The 14,335-nt window shown below is 43.0% G+C and overlaps 2 protein-coding genes across 2 annotated transcripts in view; one reads left to right on the top strand and one right to left on the bottom strand.

The window, feature by feature from the left end:
* UBE2R2 (ubiquitin conjugating enzyme E2 R2) overlaps positions 1-9,223 on the top strand; it is a 109,755-nt gene extending 100,532 nt beyond the window's left edge. The window contains exons 4-5 of the mRNA XM_003800281.2: positions 3,257-3,391; positions 8,264-9,223. Of these exons, the coding sequence (XP_003800329.1) occupies positions 3,257-3,391; positions 8,264-8,480 (352 nt within the window). The 3' untranslated portion in view covers positions 8,481-9,223. The remainder of the gene's footprint in view (positions 1-3,256; positions 3,392-8,263) is intronic.
* Positions 9,224-12,653: 3,430 nt separating this feature from the next.
* Positions 12,654-14,335, bottom strand: part of UBAP2 (ubiquitin associated protein 2) — a 120,540-nt gene continuing 118,858 nt past the window's right edge. The window contains exons 25-28 of the mRNA XM_012811681.2: positions 14,169-14,276; positions 13,944-14,011; positions 13,666-13,857; positions 12,654-13,587 (exon numbers count right to left, since the gene is read on the bottom strand). Coding sequence (XP_012667135.1) covers positions 13,492-13,587; positions 13,666-13,857; positions 13,944-14,011; positions 14,169-14,276 — 464 coding nt within the window. The 3' untranslated portion in view covers positions 12,654-13,491. The remainder of the gene's footprint in view (positions 13,588-13,665; positions 13,858-13,943; positions 14,012-14,168; positions 14,277-14,335) is intronic.

Raw genomic sequence — 14,335 nt, 5'->3', positions numbered from 1 at the left:
TTTTTTTTTTTTTTTTTTTAAGAGACTGGGTCTTGCTCTGGCTCAGGCTGGTTTCAAAGTTGTGAGCCCAGGCAGTTCACCCTTCTGGGCTTCCCAGAATGCTAAGATTACAGGTGTGAGCCACCATGCCTAGCCTGAAATCAAATTTTTATTTCCTGGTATTTATTTAATTTAGCTACAGAGAGATATAATTGCTAGTTTCCTATAACAAAACCAGTTTTTGGTTTATTTTTTGAGACAGAGTCTCACTCTGTTGCCCCAGGCTAGAGTGCAGTGGTGTCACAGCTGACAGTAGCCTCAAATTCCTGTGCTCAAGAGATCCTCTTGCCCTAGCCTCCCAAGTAGGTGGGGCTACAGGCACCCATTACTTTTGGTATTTTTAGTAGAAATTGGATCTCACTCTTAGTCAGGCTGGTCTCGAACTCCTGAGCTTAAGCAATTCTCAGCCTCCAGAGAGCTGGGATTACAGGTATGAGCCACCGCACCCAGCCCCTTCTTTGATTCTTTGTCTTTTAGCTCCATGTAATAGTTGGATAGTCTTTCAATGTGTTGATCTTTTGGTGTTTCTAGGGGCATTAGGGTGTTTTGTGTATGCTAAACCTTATGTACCCTTAGTGGTGCTCAGAACTCAGGAAAGCATTACCTAAGGAATAGATGTGGAATACTTTCCCTTGTTCCTTTTTGTTTCTGTATTATTTGTTGTGAGGCAAGAGAGTTCTTAGGTAGTAATTTTCTCACAGGTCAGTTATGGCATCGAAATAATAAGTAGCAAGATCACAAGATGTAATGAAGATGCACAACCTTTGTTACTATGCTCCTTTGCTACTAAATTCTGTAGGGTCAGCCACTGTCTAAGGGTTCTGAGTTTCATATCTAGTTTATAAATGGCTGTGCAAAACATCAGTAGAAGTCTTAAGCTGTCACCCTGGGTAGAATGCCGTTGCATCACAACTCACAGCAACCTCAAACTCTTGGGCTTAAGCAATTCTCTTGCCTCAGCCTTTCAGGTAGCTGGGACTACAGGCGCCTGCCACAATGCCCAGCTAGTATTTGGTTGTAGTTGTCATTGTTGTTTGGCAGGCCCAGGCTGGATTTGAACCTGCCAGCTCTGGTGTATGTGTCTGGCACCCTAGCCGCTGAGCTACAGGCGCCAAGCCAATTTGATAGTTTCTTACCAGGTCTTTCCTTCTTTTCCTTCACTTGTAGTTAAATGTCTCTATATTCCCTTCTGAGAAAATACGGTAAATTAATTTGGATTTTAAATATGTACTGACAATAACAACAAAAACAGAGAAAATGACAAGAAGAAAACAAGAGAACAGTTGGAATAGTTTGGTTGTTTTGTTTTGTTTTAAGACAGAGTCTGACTCTGTTGCCCAGGCCAGAATTGCCATAGCAACTTCAAAGTCCTGGGTTCAAGTAATCCTCCTGCCTCAGCCTCCCCAGTGGCAGCCTCCCTTGAAACTCCTGAGCTCAAGGTTTTTTCCCCACCTTGGCCTCCCAGAATGGAACATTCCTTATATTGAAATTGTTTTATATGTTCTAGCAGTGTTGTCTCAGCAGCTTAGTTTTTCCCTTTTCATAAAAATAGGATTTATAATACTTGCAGAGTTGTTTACCGTAGTACAGGTTATAATGCCTATGACATTATTTTCGTAGAAGTAATAGACAATTTATGTATGAGCTGGGCTTGGTAGTTCATGCCTGTAATCCTACCACTTTGGGAGGTCAAGGTGGGTGGATGCTTGAGTTCAGGGGTTCTTGCCCTTCGTTGAACAAGGATGAGACCCCAACTGTACTAAAAATAGAAAAACTAGCTAGGCATTGTGCTGGGCACCTGTAGTCCCAGCTACTTAGGAGGCTGAGGCAAGAGGATCATTTGAGTCCAAGAGTTTGAGGTTGCTGTGAGCTATAATGCCACGGCACTTTACCCAGGGTGACACAGTGAGACTCTGTCTCCAAAAAAAAAAAAGAGCTATGCATGACATTGCTTCCTGATCTATTCTAGTTATGGAGTTAAATGATAATTGTACAATCATGCATCACATAATGATGGGGATACCTTCTGTCATTAGGCAGTTTTGTTGTATAGACATCATAGAATATACTTACATAAACCTAGATGGTATTATCGTCTAGTACACACCTAAGCTATGTGGTATAGCCCATTGCTGGTAGGCTACAAAGCTGTACAGGAAGTTGCTGTACCGAATACTATAGGCAACACAGTGTTAAGTATTTATGTATCTAAACATAGAGACAGTACAGTACTATGATCTTGCGCAACTGGCATCATAATCTGTCAACTCAAATGTTTTTATGGGGAGTATGGCTATTTGTAGATCACAGTAAGATTGGCTTTACAAATATGGCTATTTGTAGATTCAAAGGCCCTAAGATGGGCCTTTGGTTAGAAGTTAACTGTTCTAGGGGTTTAGGCTGTCCCAGTTCCCACCCACCCAGCTGCCTAGGAATACCAATAATATAATTTACCCATAATCCTTTCACAACATACTGGTTGAAAAATTCTGATTAGGGTATTGGATATAAATTATATCTAAAATACATTGTTAGAGGGCCAAAAACATCTCACTTCTTCCCTCTTCTGTACTGGCATGTGGTGACAAAGATGACCACATAGGCTGTCTTTGAATGCCTGGGCTCAAGTGATCCTCCCACTTCAGGCTCCTGCATGACTGGGACTACAGGCATGCACCTGGGTTAAAAAGCAGAATACTTTTGCTAGGCGTGGTGACATACACCTGTAGTCCCACCTGCTTGGGAGGCTGAGTCAGAAGGATCTCTTGAACTCAGTAGTTTGAGTATGATGATCCCACTTCATTCTAGCCCAGGCAACAGAGTGAGACCTTGTCTTAAAAACACAAAACAGGCTCAGCACCTATGGCTCAAGTAGCTAAGGCGCCAGCCACATACACCTAAGGTGGCGGGTTCAAATCCAGCCCGGGCCCACCAAAACAACAATGATGGCTGCAACCACAAAATAGCCGGGCATTGTGGTGGGCACCTGTGGTCCCAGCTACTTGGGAGGCTGAGGCAGAAGACTCGATTGAGCCCAGGAGTTGAAGGTTGCTATGAGCTGTGATGCCACGGCACTCTACCCAGGGTGATAGCTTGAGGCTCTGTCTCAAAACAAAACACACACACACACACACACAAAACAAAATTAAGATGTCAGAATAATTTTGAATACTGTGAATATGGGTATGTATAGTTGATGCCTTTTTCCTGTTTCTAGGACTATTCTATTAAGTGTAATCTCACTGCTTAATGAGCCCAACACCTTCTCCCCAGCCAATGTGGATGCTTCAGTTATGTTCAGAAAATGGAGAGACAGTAAAGGAAAAGACAAAGAATATGCCGAAATCATTAGGTAAGGTGCTTTGTTTTGTCTTCCATTTGATTACTTGAAGTCTTCATACAAAACAAAAGTGTTCTGGAACCAAAGGTTTAAATCAGACTTAAATATCCTATTCACTCCAAGATAATTTCTCTCAATTAAATTTATAATGTGGGGGGAAGAGAAGATTTCTGCCTGTGCCTAATGAGCTTTTTTTTTTTTTAAGAAAACAGTGTGCCACAGATCTGATTTTCTAGGAACCAGAACTTCCATGCTCTTAACTAGTCAGGTTTGCAGACTTTCTCCTAATTATTTTAGGGACCCAATTCCAGACTTTACGCATGCTCAGTAACTTAGCAAAAACAATTACCCAAAGTATTTCAGATATTCCATGTATATTAAGACAGTTTTGTTTTCAAAATTTCAATTAGTGAAGCCCTATAATTTATTGGCATTTTGATTACAGCAGCAAGTATCTTCTGGATATCCTCATTGTCAACAAACTAATATACAGTATAACAGTCTTCGGAGTCTGCTGCTGGCTCTGTTTCTTACTCATGTGACCATTTATTAGGACATTAGGTTTTCGTAATTGTGCCCATTTTGCAATAAATTTAACTCCCCTTAATATTACATGTTTATTCCTTTAAATAGTAGATCCACCAAGTACAGTCCCAACTTACTCTGTGTATCAGTCGGTACATAGGCGTTTAGTAAGGACTATAATTTATACAAATAGAGTCTCTGTCAATCTAGTGATAATACCATGTAACATGAAAAAATTAAAACAGTGCTGGAAAAGCACATCATTTGAATTCTGAATAATATAAAACAGTTACCAGTTTTCTGTCTATTGGTATTTGATAACCTTTAGACTTTCCCTAAACTATAGTTAACCAGATTACAAAGATAGAATCTGGGCATCTGTGTTTTTTTTTTTTTTTAACCAGCCACCAAGGTGACTGATATATATACCAAAAATTGAAGATAATTAATATAAATAGTAAGATGCTATAGGAATTAAGAGGTATAGGTGTGGACTGAGATTTGAAGGATGGGAAAGCTTCACAAAACAGTCCTAATGTTCAAGGATGGGTAGGATTTAGTAAGCGAATAATGTATGAATACTCCCTAGGTATTTGCATTCTTTATATTTCCTAATTTGAGAGTATCTTTATCTCACTGTTTATTCAACGTTGTGTATCAACTTTGTGTCATTGAAGCCAGGATAAGAAAGAGTGGTTATTAGTCTAAGACAGCGGTTCTCAACCTGTGGGTCGTGACCCCTTTGTAACAATGGAAATACATCCTGCATATCAGATATTTACATTATGATTCATAACAATAGCAAAATTATAGTTATGAAGTAGCATTGAAAATAATTTTTTGGTTGGGGGTCACCACAACATGAGGAACTGTATTAAAGGGTCACAGCATTAGGAAGTTTGAGAACCACTGGTCTGAGAGGTAATAGGGTATCACTTAAGACTTGAGGGAAAGAGCAGCTGATCCTCTATATGAGTTTTTTGTTTGTTCGTTTGTTTTGAGACAGAGTCTCAAGCTGTCACCTGAGTAGAGTGCTATGGCATTGTTATAGCTCACAGCAACCTCCAACTCTTGGGCTCAAATGATCCTCTTGCCTCAGTTTTTCTATTTTTGGTAGAAATGGGGGTCTCACTTTTGCTCAGGCTGGTCTTCAACTCGTGAGCTCGAGCAATCCTCTTGCCTCAATTTTTCTATTTTTAGTAGAGATGGGGTCTCGTTTTTGCTCAGGCTGGTCTCGAACTTGTGAGTTCGAGCTGTCCACCTGCCTTTGCCTCCCAGGGTGCTAGGATTAGAGGCGTGAGCCACCTCACCCAGCTCTATATCAGTTTAAAAAAACAGCTAACTAGGGGACCAACATGGATGGAAGTGAGCCAGTGGTAATAGGGATAAGAAGACAGATATAAGGCAATGCCTGTGGCTCAGTGCATAGGGCGCCAGCCCCATATACCAAGGGTGGCAGGTTTGAACCTGGCCCCGGCCAAACGGCAACAAAAAAATAGCCGCGCATTGTGACAATCACCTGTAGTCCCAGCTACTTGGACGTCTGAGGCAAGAGAATTGCCTAAGCCTAGGAGTTTTTCTCTTAAAAAAAAAAAAAAGAAGGTAGATACAAAAATATTTAGGCTGTAAGGGGATAGGACTTTGGAGTGAGATGTATGATTCTAGGAACTGATACTGCTTTTTATTTATTTATTTTCGAGACAGTGTTTTACTGTATTGCCCTCGGTAGAGTGCTGTGGCATCACATAGCTTACAGCAACCTCCAACTCCTGGGCTTAGGCAGTTCTCTTGCCTCAGCCTCCCTAGTAGCTGGGCCTACAGGCGCCCAGCTGTTTTTGTTGTTGTTGAAGTTTGGCTGGGGCTGGGTTTGAACCCGCCACCCTCCGTATATGGGGCCGGTGCCCTACCCACTGAGCAACAGGTGCCACCCCAAACTGATACTGTTTTTTTCCTTAAGATTTTAATTCTTTTTTGTAAAGTTTAATAGCTAGAATTTCTTTGTTTTTGTTTTTTTGCAGTTTTTGGCTGGGGCTGGGTTTGAACCCGCTACCTCCAGCATATGGGGCCGGGCGCCCTGTTCCTTGAGCCACAGGCGCCACCCCTGATACTGTATTATCGAGAGAAATATAGTAGGTGAAACTGGCCAGAGAGGTAGAAAATGACAAATGCATTCTTACTGAGTTAGAATTCCTGTGGAATATCAGGATGGAGATATCCAAAAGGCATTTGGTTAAATAACTGTCCAGAGCTCATAAGAAATGTATGAGGTGAAAGCTGATGATAAGTGCTGTCAGCATAAAGGGAGTGGTAGTTAAAACCATGGCAACAGATAAAATGTTCTGGGGGAAGTGCTGAGAATGTGAGGACATTTAAGGCGAGATGCCTCGGGATCATCAGTACCTAAGGCATGGCAACATAAGTAAACCTTCAAGAGCAACTAAAGAAGTCTAATTGAAAATAGGTGGATAGAAGTAAGTTCAGGAGAGTGGTAGTCTGATTTGTTTTTAGGTTCAGTTTCTCCAATTTTGATGCCTTTTTTTTCCTGTCACCCTTGGTAGAGTGACATGGTGTCATAGCTCACAGCAACCTTAAACTCCTGGGCTCAAGTGATTCTCTTGCCTCAGCTTTCCAAGTAGCTGGGACTATAGGCACCCACCACAACGTCCAGCTATTTTTTTTTCCTTCTTATTTTTAGTAGAGATAGTGTCTTGCTCTTGTCTGGTCTCAAAGTCCTGAGCTCAAGCAATCCTCCACCTGTCTGAGCTTCTTAGGGTGTATGAGCCACTGTGCCTGGCCTAATGATGGCTTTATAATTGTCTAAGGAAACTACTTACTCTTTCACCCATTCATCAATATTTGTTTCACACCTCTTAACATGCCAAGCTATGTCCTAGGTGGTAGAGAAATAGAAGTGACTAACACAAAGCTTCTATTCTAATTAAGCTCACATTCTAGTAGGGAAAGATGGAAGAATAAAAAATGAGAAAGATTATAGAAAGAAAAATATTAGGGAACGGTAAGTAGAACAATAAAAAGTGACCAGTAGCTGCTTTACATTGGGTTTAGGAGCTGAGCCTGGTGGCTCACACCTGTAGTCCTAGCACTCTGAGAAGCCAAGGAGGGTGGATTGCTTGAGCTCAGGAATTTGAGACCAGTCTAAGCAAGAGCTAGACCCCATCTCTACTAAAAATAGAAAAACTAGCTGGACATTGGCAGTTATCTCTAGTCCCAGCTTCTCAGGAGGCTGAGGCAAGAGGACTGCTTGAGCCCAGGAGTTTGGAGTTGCTGTGAGCTATGATACTCTAGCCTGGACAACAGAGACTCTGTCTCAAAAAGAATAAAATGAATTAGGTTCAGGCCTCCTCTAAGGGGATATTTAAAGCTGAGATCTGAATGACAAGGAGTTAGGCATATGTATATGCAGATCAGAGGAAGAACAACTGGTTCAGGCATAAAAATCAACTAGGTGTGTTCAGGGTACTAAAAAGACTCGGGTGGCCTGAATGTGTTGAAATTGGAGAAAAGCTATGAGAACATAGATTCTAAAGTCTGGTAAGATCCACTCATCTATGTTCTCATAAGGTGTTTGGATTTTAGTATAAATGAAAATTAGGCATTGGGATGTACAACAAGTTTGGTGTTGAGAAGACTAGGTAAAACATCTGCGGTGATTCTAACCAGCACTTGAGATCCACTGCTTTAAAACTCCTTTCATGTTATAGTATATCCACCCCCTCCACCCTACAAAGGTCATAATTGGGTACCAAAAGGGTTGAATGAATTTGGTATTAGTACAGGGTATGTCTGTTGATGCTTTCAGACAGATACTGAAGTTTGGAAAGGAGAGTTACAAGGACAGTTATAAATCCATCTTTAAAGAGTTGCAACCAATTTCAAATGGAGAGAAAGAGGTATTTATGCCTCTGCACTGCCTTTGTGTCTGTCTCTTGCACTTTTTCTCATTCATGAGAGGGACCCACTTCAAAATCTCTTTGGAAGTACTCTAAGCTTTCTCTTTGTTCTTAAATAAAATTTGTTATAACTGAAAAAAAAATCTATCTTCAAAACAGAGAATTATTGGGCGGCACCTGTGGCACAGTGGGTAGGGCGCCAGCCCCATATATGGAGGGTGGCGGGTTCGAACCCAGCCCCGGCCAAACTGCAACAAAAAAATAGCCGGGCGTTGTTGTGGGCGCCTGTAGTCCCAGCTACTAGCGAGGCTGAGGCAAGAGAATCACCTAAGCCCGGGAGTTGGAGGTTGCTGTGATGCCACAGCACTCTACTAAGGGCAATAAAGTGAGAGTCTGTCTCTAAAAAAAAATAAATAATCATATCATTTTTGTGTCATTCACTCTTCAGGAAACAGGTTTCAGCCACCAAGGCCGAAGCAGAAAAGGATGGAGTGAAGGTCCCCACAACCCTGGCTGAATACTGCATCAAAACTAAAGTGCCTTCCAATGATAACAGCTCAGATTTGCTTTATGACTTGTATGATGACGACATTGATGATGAAGATGAGGAGGAAGAAGATGCCGACTGTTACGATGATGATGATTCTGGGAATGAGGAGTCGTGACATGCTCTTTAAATGCCCCTGTACTGCCCTGCCATCTCAGGCCAAAGGGAGGGGAGCAAGTGGGGACCTAACAATGGCCCCTCAGCAAAAACCTATTCACAGGGGGTGGGGAAAACAAACACAGCTCCTGCTGACTCCCCTTATGGATCTCAGTTTGCTCCTTTTTATGGACCTTAAATGGAGAGAGAGCAACCCTACACAGAATGTCTGAATTCTTGCATTCTTTACCCTTCCATCACTGTATTGATTCTTTTTTAAAAAACATCAACCCAAACTCCCGCCTCACTTCGTCTCTACAGAATGTTCACAGCAAAACACGTTTGGTCTGTTTTTAGATTCTTGAGGAATTAAATAGTCTTTCAAGACATTTAATGAGTTTAAAGCTGGGAACCTCTTGGCAGTTCACAAGTGCTGCATATACTGGGTAGCAAAAGAGAATGGAAAAAAACCTACAAAACAAAGTTCAAAAAAAAAAAATTTGCCAAGGTTTAGCTGCTCTTTTACATTAGCGTGTGCACATTCGTTCTACCCCATGGTGGTGAATTTTGTTTTTCTTTCCCCAACGCTGGGATACGGTGGGCGTCAGGGACTCTGTGCTGAGCCTGATGAAATGTGCTCCTTCAGCCTCCATGAAATCATCCTAACATGGAGCCCTCGGCTACTCTGAGGAGAGAAATCAGATTTTGCTTTTTGAATTGATTGGGATCTGAAGCCTGAAATAAATATTCATACTTTACATAGAACTGAGCACTTGGTTGCCATTTATTTTGAAGGCAGGGTTATTGCCCCCCCCCCCCGCCCCGGGAGTGGGACAAGTGGGGAAGAAGTGGGAATTAGTACACGTGTGGATTCTCAGTGAGGGGAACAGAGTGTAAAAGATCACGAAGCCGATTTTGGTTGATGCTGCTGGGGGAAAAGCCAAAACTACTGGTGACCACTGTTTGGAGAGGAAACATCTGATTTGTATATTTATCATGGCCTTCCCTCAAAGATAGATACACTTACCATGAAGTTTTTTTCAAAATAGTCACTTTTAATTACTCAGTATTAATCCTAGGTGCATGTGTTAAGATTTTGGTTTTTGTGGAGCTGGAAGTGATCTGGACCTTTTCCCTTTTCAGTGTACTTTGGTTGTGGAGCATAAGCAGAAATTTTGTATTGAGCTCCCCATGGGTGTGTTTCTTATGGCAGGGCCAAAGGAGTTGACTACATGCAGTTTCTAGTCTCTAGGCAGGCAAGGCTGAGATCTTCTTGCCGTGCAATCACTGCAGCTTTGATTTCCCAGGCCTCAATCATGGTGTTGCTTCAATCAATACTAAGATCCAGCGGCCTTCAGCATCCAGGGACTTCAAACTTGAAAGTGATTGATTTTATGGGGGGTGTATCAGATCATAGGAGGGCATTGTTCTTTGGGGGAAAACCGCTATAATGTAAATCAGAGAACACAGCAAGGACTGACTACAGCCCTAGTTAAGATCCCTGTGTACTAGTATCAACTCCCTTTTCTTTGGATCATAGGTCTGAAAGGCAGATTAGGGACAGGGGTAGGATGGTCAGAGTAGGTGATGCTTATTCCTTAGCTCCTCCTTCCTTTCTGATCTCAGGGTTTTCATTCACTCTTTAAAATTCACCCAAACATATGCTGACTACTTCTCAGCAGCCCTCTCTGGCCTCTGCAGTTTGATATTAAATGGAAATGTTTAAACACACTAAGGTTCTTAGGGGTTACTATTGAGCCTGGTTCCAGTCAGTAATATAATCTGTGCGGGGTCAGGGCTGGGTGCTACTTGTACCCTAAATCTTGTAATTCCAGTCAGATTCATAGGACAGAGCAGCTCTGTAATATGTTCTTAAGTTGTCTGACTAGAAACTTTAATAGAAGGATGTTTTAACCTTTTTACTCTCCACACTTAAGTAATGCTCACAGATAACCTGCAAATCTTCTGGAGCCAAAGCAGCTCACAGTACCAATTGATCTCCCCCCACCCTTGCCCTACACAAGTGCGTGCAAGTTTACAACCAATAGTTTGTTCTTACTCTCTTGGAGCCCTAAAATTAAACCTTTCATTCCCCTAATGCATCTCACTCCCAGGGCAGCCAAGGCACCATGGCATTGTGGAGGTGCTGTGCTGCTCAGCTCTGTCCCATTAGGCCCTGTTGGCCTCTGTTGCACATTGACTCAGGGAGCCAGAGCGCCAAGTTGAGGTCCTACCTCTCAGCCCTTTGGGATATTACTGTTGATGGGGCTGGGTTTGCCTCTGATGAGTACAATCAGTTGCAGAAGACTGGAGTGTGTTGACTTGGTAGCAGGTAGACATTCTCATAGTTTAGACTTACAAAACCTAGAGACTGGTTCCAGAGCTGTCCTTGAGAACACATCCTGTGGAAAAATACTTAAGTATGTATTTTTTGGGAGTGGAGGTCTCAGGCTTAAGGCAGAAACTTATGAGTACAGTTATGCTGATTATTTGGCGTGACATGAGCCCCAAATCCTGTATTTTTAGGTTCCTTTTAAAACTAATTGAGGCCTCACTGGATGCTCTTCAGTTCTGTGTATTTTGAGGCTGGGTGGACAAAGTATCATGGTTCCATTTTTTGCTTCTCTGAAAGTCTCCCCACCCCCACCCGCCCTTTTTCTTGTCATTCCAGAGTTCTTTTGTATTAGGCCAAACGTTTTTGTTGTCTCTTCTTTTTGCCCTGGCAGTTTGCTTCTTTACATGCTGGTTTCCTTATGTTTGGGGAATGTAATAGGAGATTGGAAGGGGAAAATGTATAGTTCTCCATTGAAAATTAACTCTCCACCGCTCCCACCTTTTATAAACAAGGTTTACATTTACAATTAAGATTCAGAGATGCAACTTTCAACTATTCTGAAACCAGCAGGACACACCTGACTTTAATAGTTTTCTTAGCTGAAATTGTAGATGTTTTCCTTCAGTTTAACTTATGAGAAAAGATTATCTGATGCATTTTGTGTTGACTTCCCTTTTAGTGGTTTATTTTGTCTTTTCCTGCCCATCTGTCTACTAATAAAATGTGAAATAAAATATACCTGTATTGCTACTTCCCATGGGATGACCCTCTTCATTTTTCTTCCTTGTGTTAAAGAAAACTAAAAGCTGGTCTCTATATTTTGACTGTTATCTCGCAGACAGATAAAGCCCAGGACTCATGAAGACTTAAAACCCAAAGTTCCTGATCTCCCTTTTATAACATCCTGTCCAACTCACCTCCCTGTACAATTACCATCCCCGATACTTATATTTTTAAGGAAGATTCCTTTAAAGGAGGCTTTGATTCCTTCAACAGAAGCTTTAACAAGTGGGCATGTCTTTAAAACTTTTGATGTAGGACACAGGAGTCAGCTGATAGGAGTAGCTCAGTGAATGGATGGAGGGATACTTTGCTGCCTTCCTTAGGCAAACATTTTCGTTGTAATTTATGTTCCTAACTGCTGGCTGTTAATAACACATCGGGCAGAGAACATGTGTCTACTAAAAATCTCTATATTCAGTTTCAGTTGTGGACACATGCCTTTTTTCTAAACAAGTTCAAGCTATGTTTAGCAGGAAGTATGCATCTCATCTGATGAAATGGCCTCGGCTCCTAACTGCAGAGGCCAAAAAAGCTTACAGGAAAAGACTGACTGACCCTACGCTGGTTCTAACTTGACCAACACTTAAAACAGCACCATTTGTTTGCCTATTTAGCTTGGTCTGAAGTAATGATAGAGGAAATGAGAGACCAACACTGCTCTGAGCTGCCTGCTAGGTGGGGCAGAGTTGTGGACCAGCAAGCGGAGACGTGCCTGCCTCCTAACACCCTGACTTACTGGTCATCTGTTCCACCATGTGGCAGTTAAGATTGTTTGATTTATGAAGAGCAAAGGATAGACAGACAGGTATTCTCTCTCAGGCCTAAAACTCGGCTCTCAGTTCTTGGCTTTGTTCCAGATTTTAAAGTCAGTTGAGACTTAGAAAGGAAATCACCCTGCCCTGGTATTCTGGTTGACAGGGTCCTGTGAGAAGGTTTAGCCATTATTGTTTCAGCCAAGAGAAGGGTCCAACAAAACAAAGTACCAATCAAGTTTTAAATCTTGATGTTAATACGCTGCAGCCACATGAAGTCTACTTCCCTGAGCTATCCCTCAGTCACACCACACAAGAGACTGTGCATGCTCTCACATTTTTATTAGGTGGAGTTGGGGCAAGAGAAAACCCCTAAAACTGTTGCCTCCCAGATACAGGACAACTGGAGTAGAGGAGCCTTTCTTTGCTTGCAGGTTTTAAAGGGGAGGGAGCTAACTGGCTGAACATCTCTGAGCCCCAGTTCAGACTATTACCCTCAAGGTTAATCAGAGGAAGACAAGTCTCTGGGGACAAGACCAGAAGCAGAAGCTCCTGCTCTAAATGAAGACAAACAGGTGCCCAGATTTATTTTGAGTAGGGGGATTTTTCTGCTATTCCCAGATCAAAATTGGGCAAAAAGGGACCATGGAAAGTGACAAATGGACCAGTTTTGTTAAAACAGAGGTATAAAGTAATTACACAGGGGAAGAAAACTCAAATAATGGATTACAAAGGAGTTAAGTCGTGATTGTTCATTGGTACCTGACCCCAATACCCAAAATGCCTTGAACTAGCCCTTCAGAAACTATTCTTAATAGCCCACTGGGCAGCCAGGGGCTAGGTAAAAGGCCTGAAGGCAAAAGGGGGTGGGGGGCTTATTTTGCTACAGCAAGAAGGGGCTTAAATGGGGAAAGCAGACCTGGCTAATCTGTGGCTGCACCCCCCACTCCCCCACACTTCTGTCACATTTACAAATACACATATAAATACATTACATACAACAGCCAGTCTGAGAGGCAGGCTCCCCACAGAGCCTTGGCTGACAGTACATGTCTCGGGAATCTCAGGAGTTATAGGAAAGGGCACTGGGCTCCCAGAAATGTGCTCCATGTGTTTTCTCCTGCCAAGGGTGAGCCCTGCCCCAGCCCAACTCTCTTCAGGGTTTAGTTTGTCCAGTATGGAGAGTTGCCATAGGCAGGCTTGGAGGCTTGAGACTTGGGCTGCAGGGAGCTGGGCTGGTTTCGCTGACCTGAGCCGCTCTGAGGAGGAGGGGAAAAGATTGTCAAGGCTGGAAGAAAAGAAACTCTGGCCCAGGGCTGCTCCATCACTGTACTCACCTGGGCATCCTGTGGAAGGTGGTGGTGCAGCAGCTGTGAGTGGGGCTGCTGGTGGGCTGGCAAGATGTGCAGAAAGGGTGGGGGTGCATAGCCAGGGGCTGCTCCAGGGGCCAGTGGCCCAGTGGAACCCAAGGCTGAGGGCAGGCTGAAAGGTGGAGGGGTCCCTGCATGAAATCCCTGCTTGTCAAAAGTCTAAGGGCAGAGAAGACAATGGTGAAGGTCAGGTTGGGCTATACCTTCCAACAAACGTATACACTCACCCCTGTCTTCCTCCTCACCTGAGTCTTGCTGTAGACAGAACCAGTCATATCAGGCAAGCCAGTGGTACTTGAAGACACTGATACTCCTAGGAGGAAAAGTAGTTGGTCCCCATAGCAGTTGGTCCCAGCTCTAGGCTCTCCCAGCTCCAAAGGTACTCAGGGATAGCCCTGCCTGAGAGGGGGTCAGGTAGGAGGAGACAACTACTCCAAGCCTCAATCCTGAATAGGAGAGGTGAACACTACCTTTGCTAGGCCCAGAACCGGCAGACTTGGCTGAAGCCTGTGATGATCCACCATAGCCACCTTTGGTGTAGTCTCCTGCTGCTGTCCCCTGGGTCAGGTCATCATAACCTAGCATGGCAGGGTACAAGAGAAAAGTGAGCCAAGCACGCCAGTTTTTTTTTTTTTTT

The sequence above is a fragment of the Otolemur garnettii genome, unplaced genomic scaffold (assembly GCF_000181295.1).
Source record: "Otolemur garnettii isolate 467f Iridium unplaced genomic scaffold, OtoGar3 scaffold00172, whole genome shotgun sequence".
Taxonomy (NCBI): Eukaryota; Metazoa; Chordata; class Mammalia; order Primates; family Galagidae; genus Otolemur; species Otolemur garnettii.
This window is presented reverse-complemented; position numbering and strand designations above follow the sequence as displayed.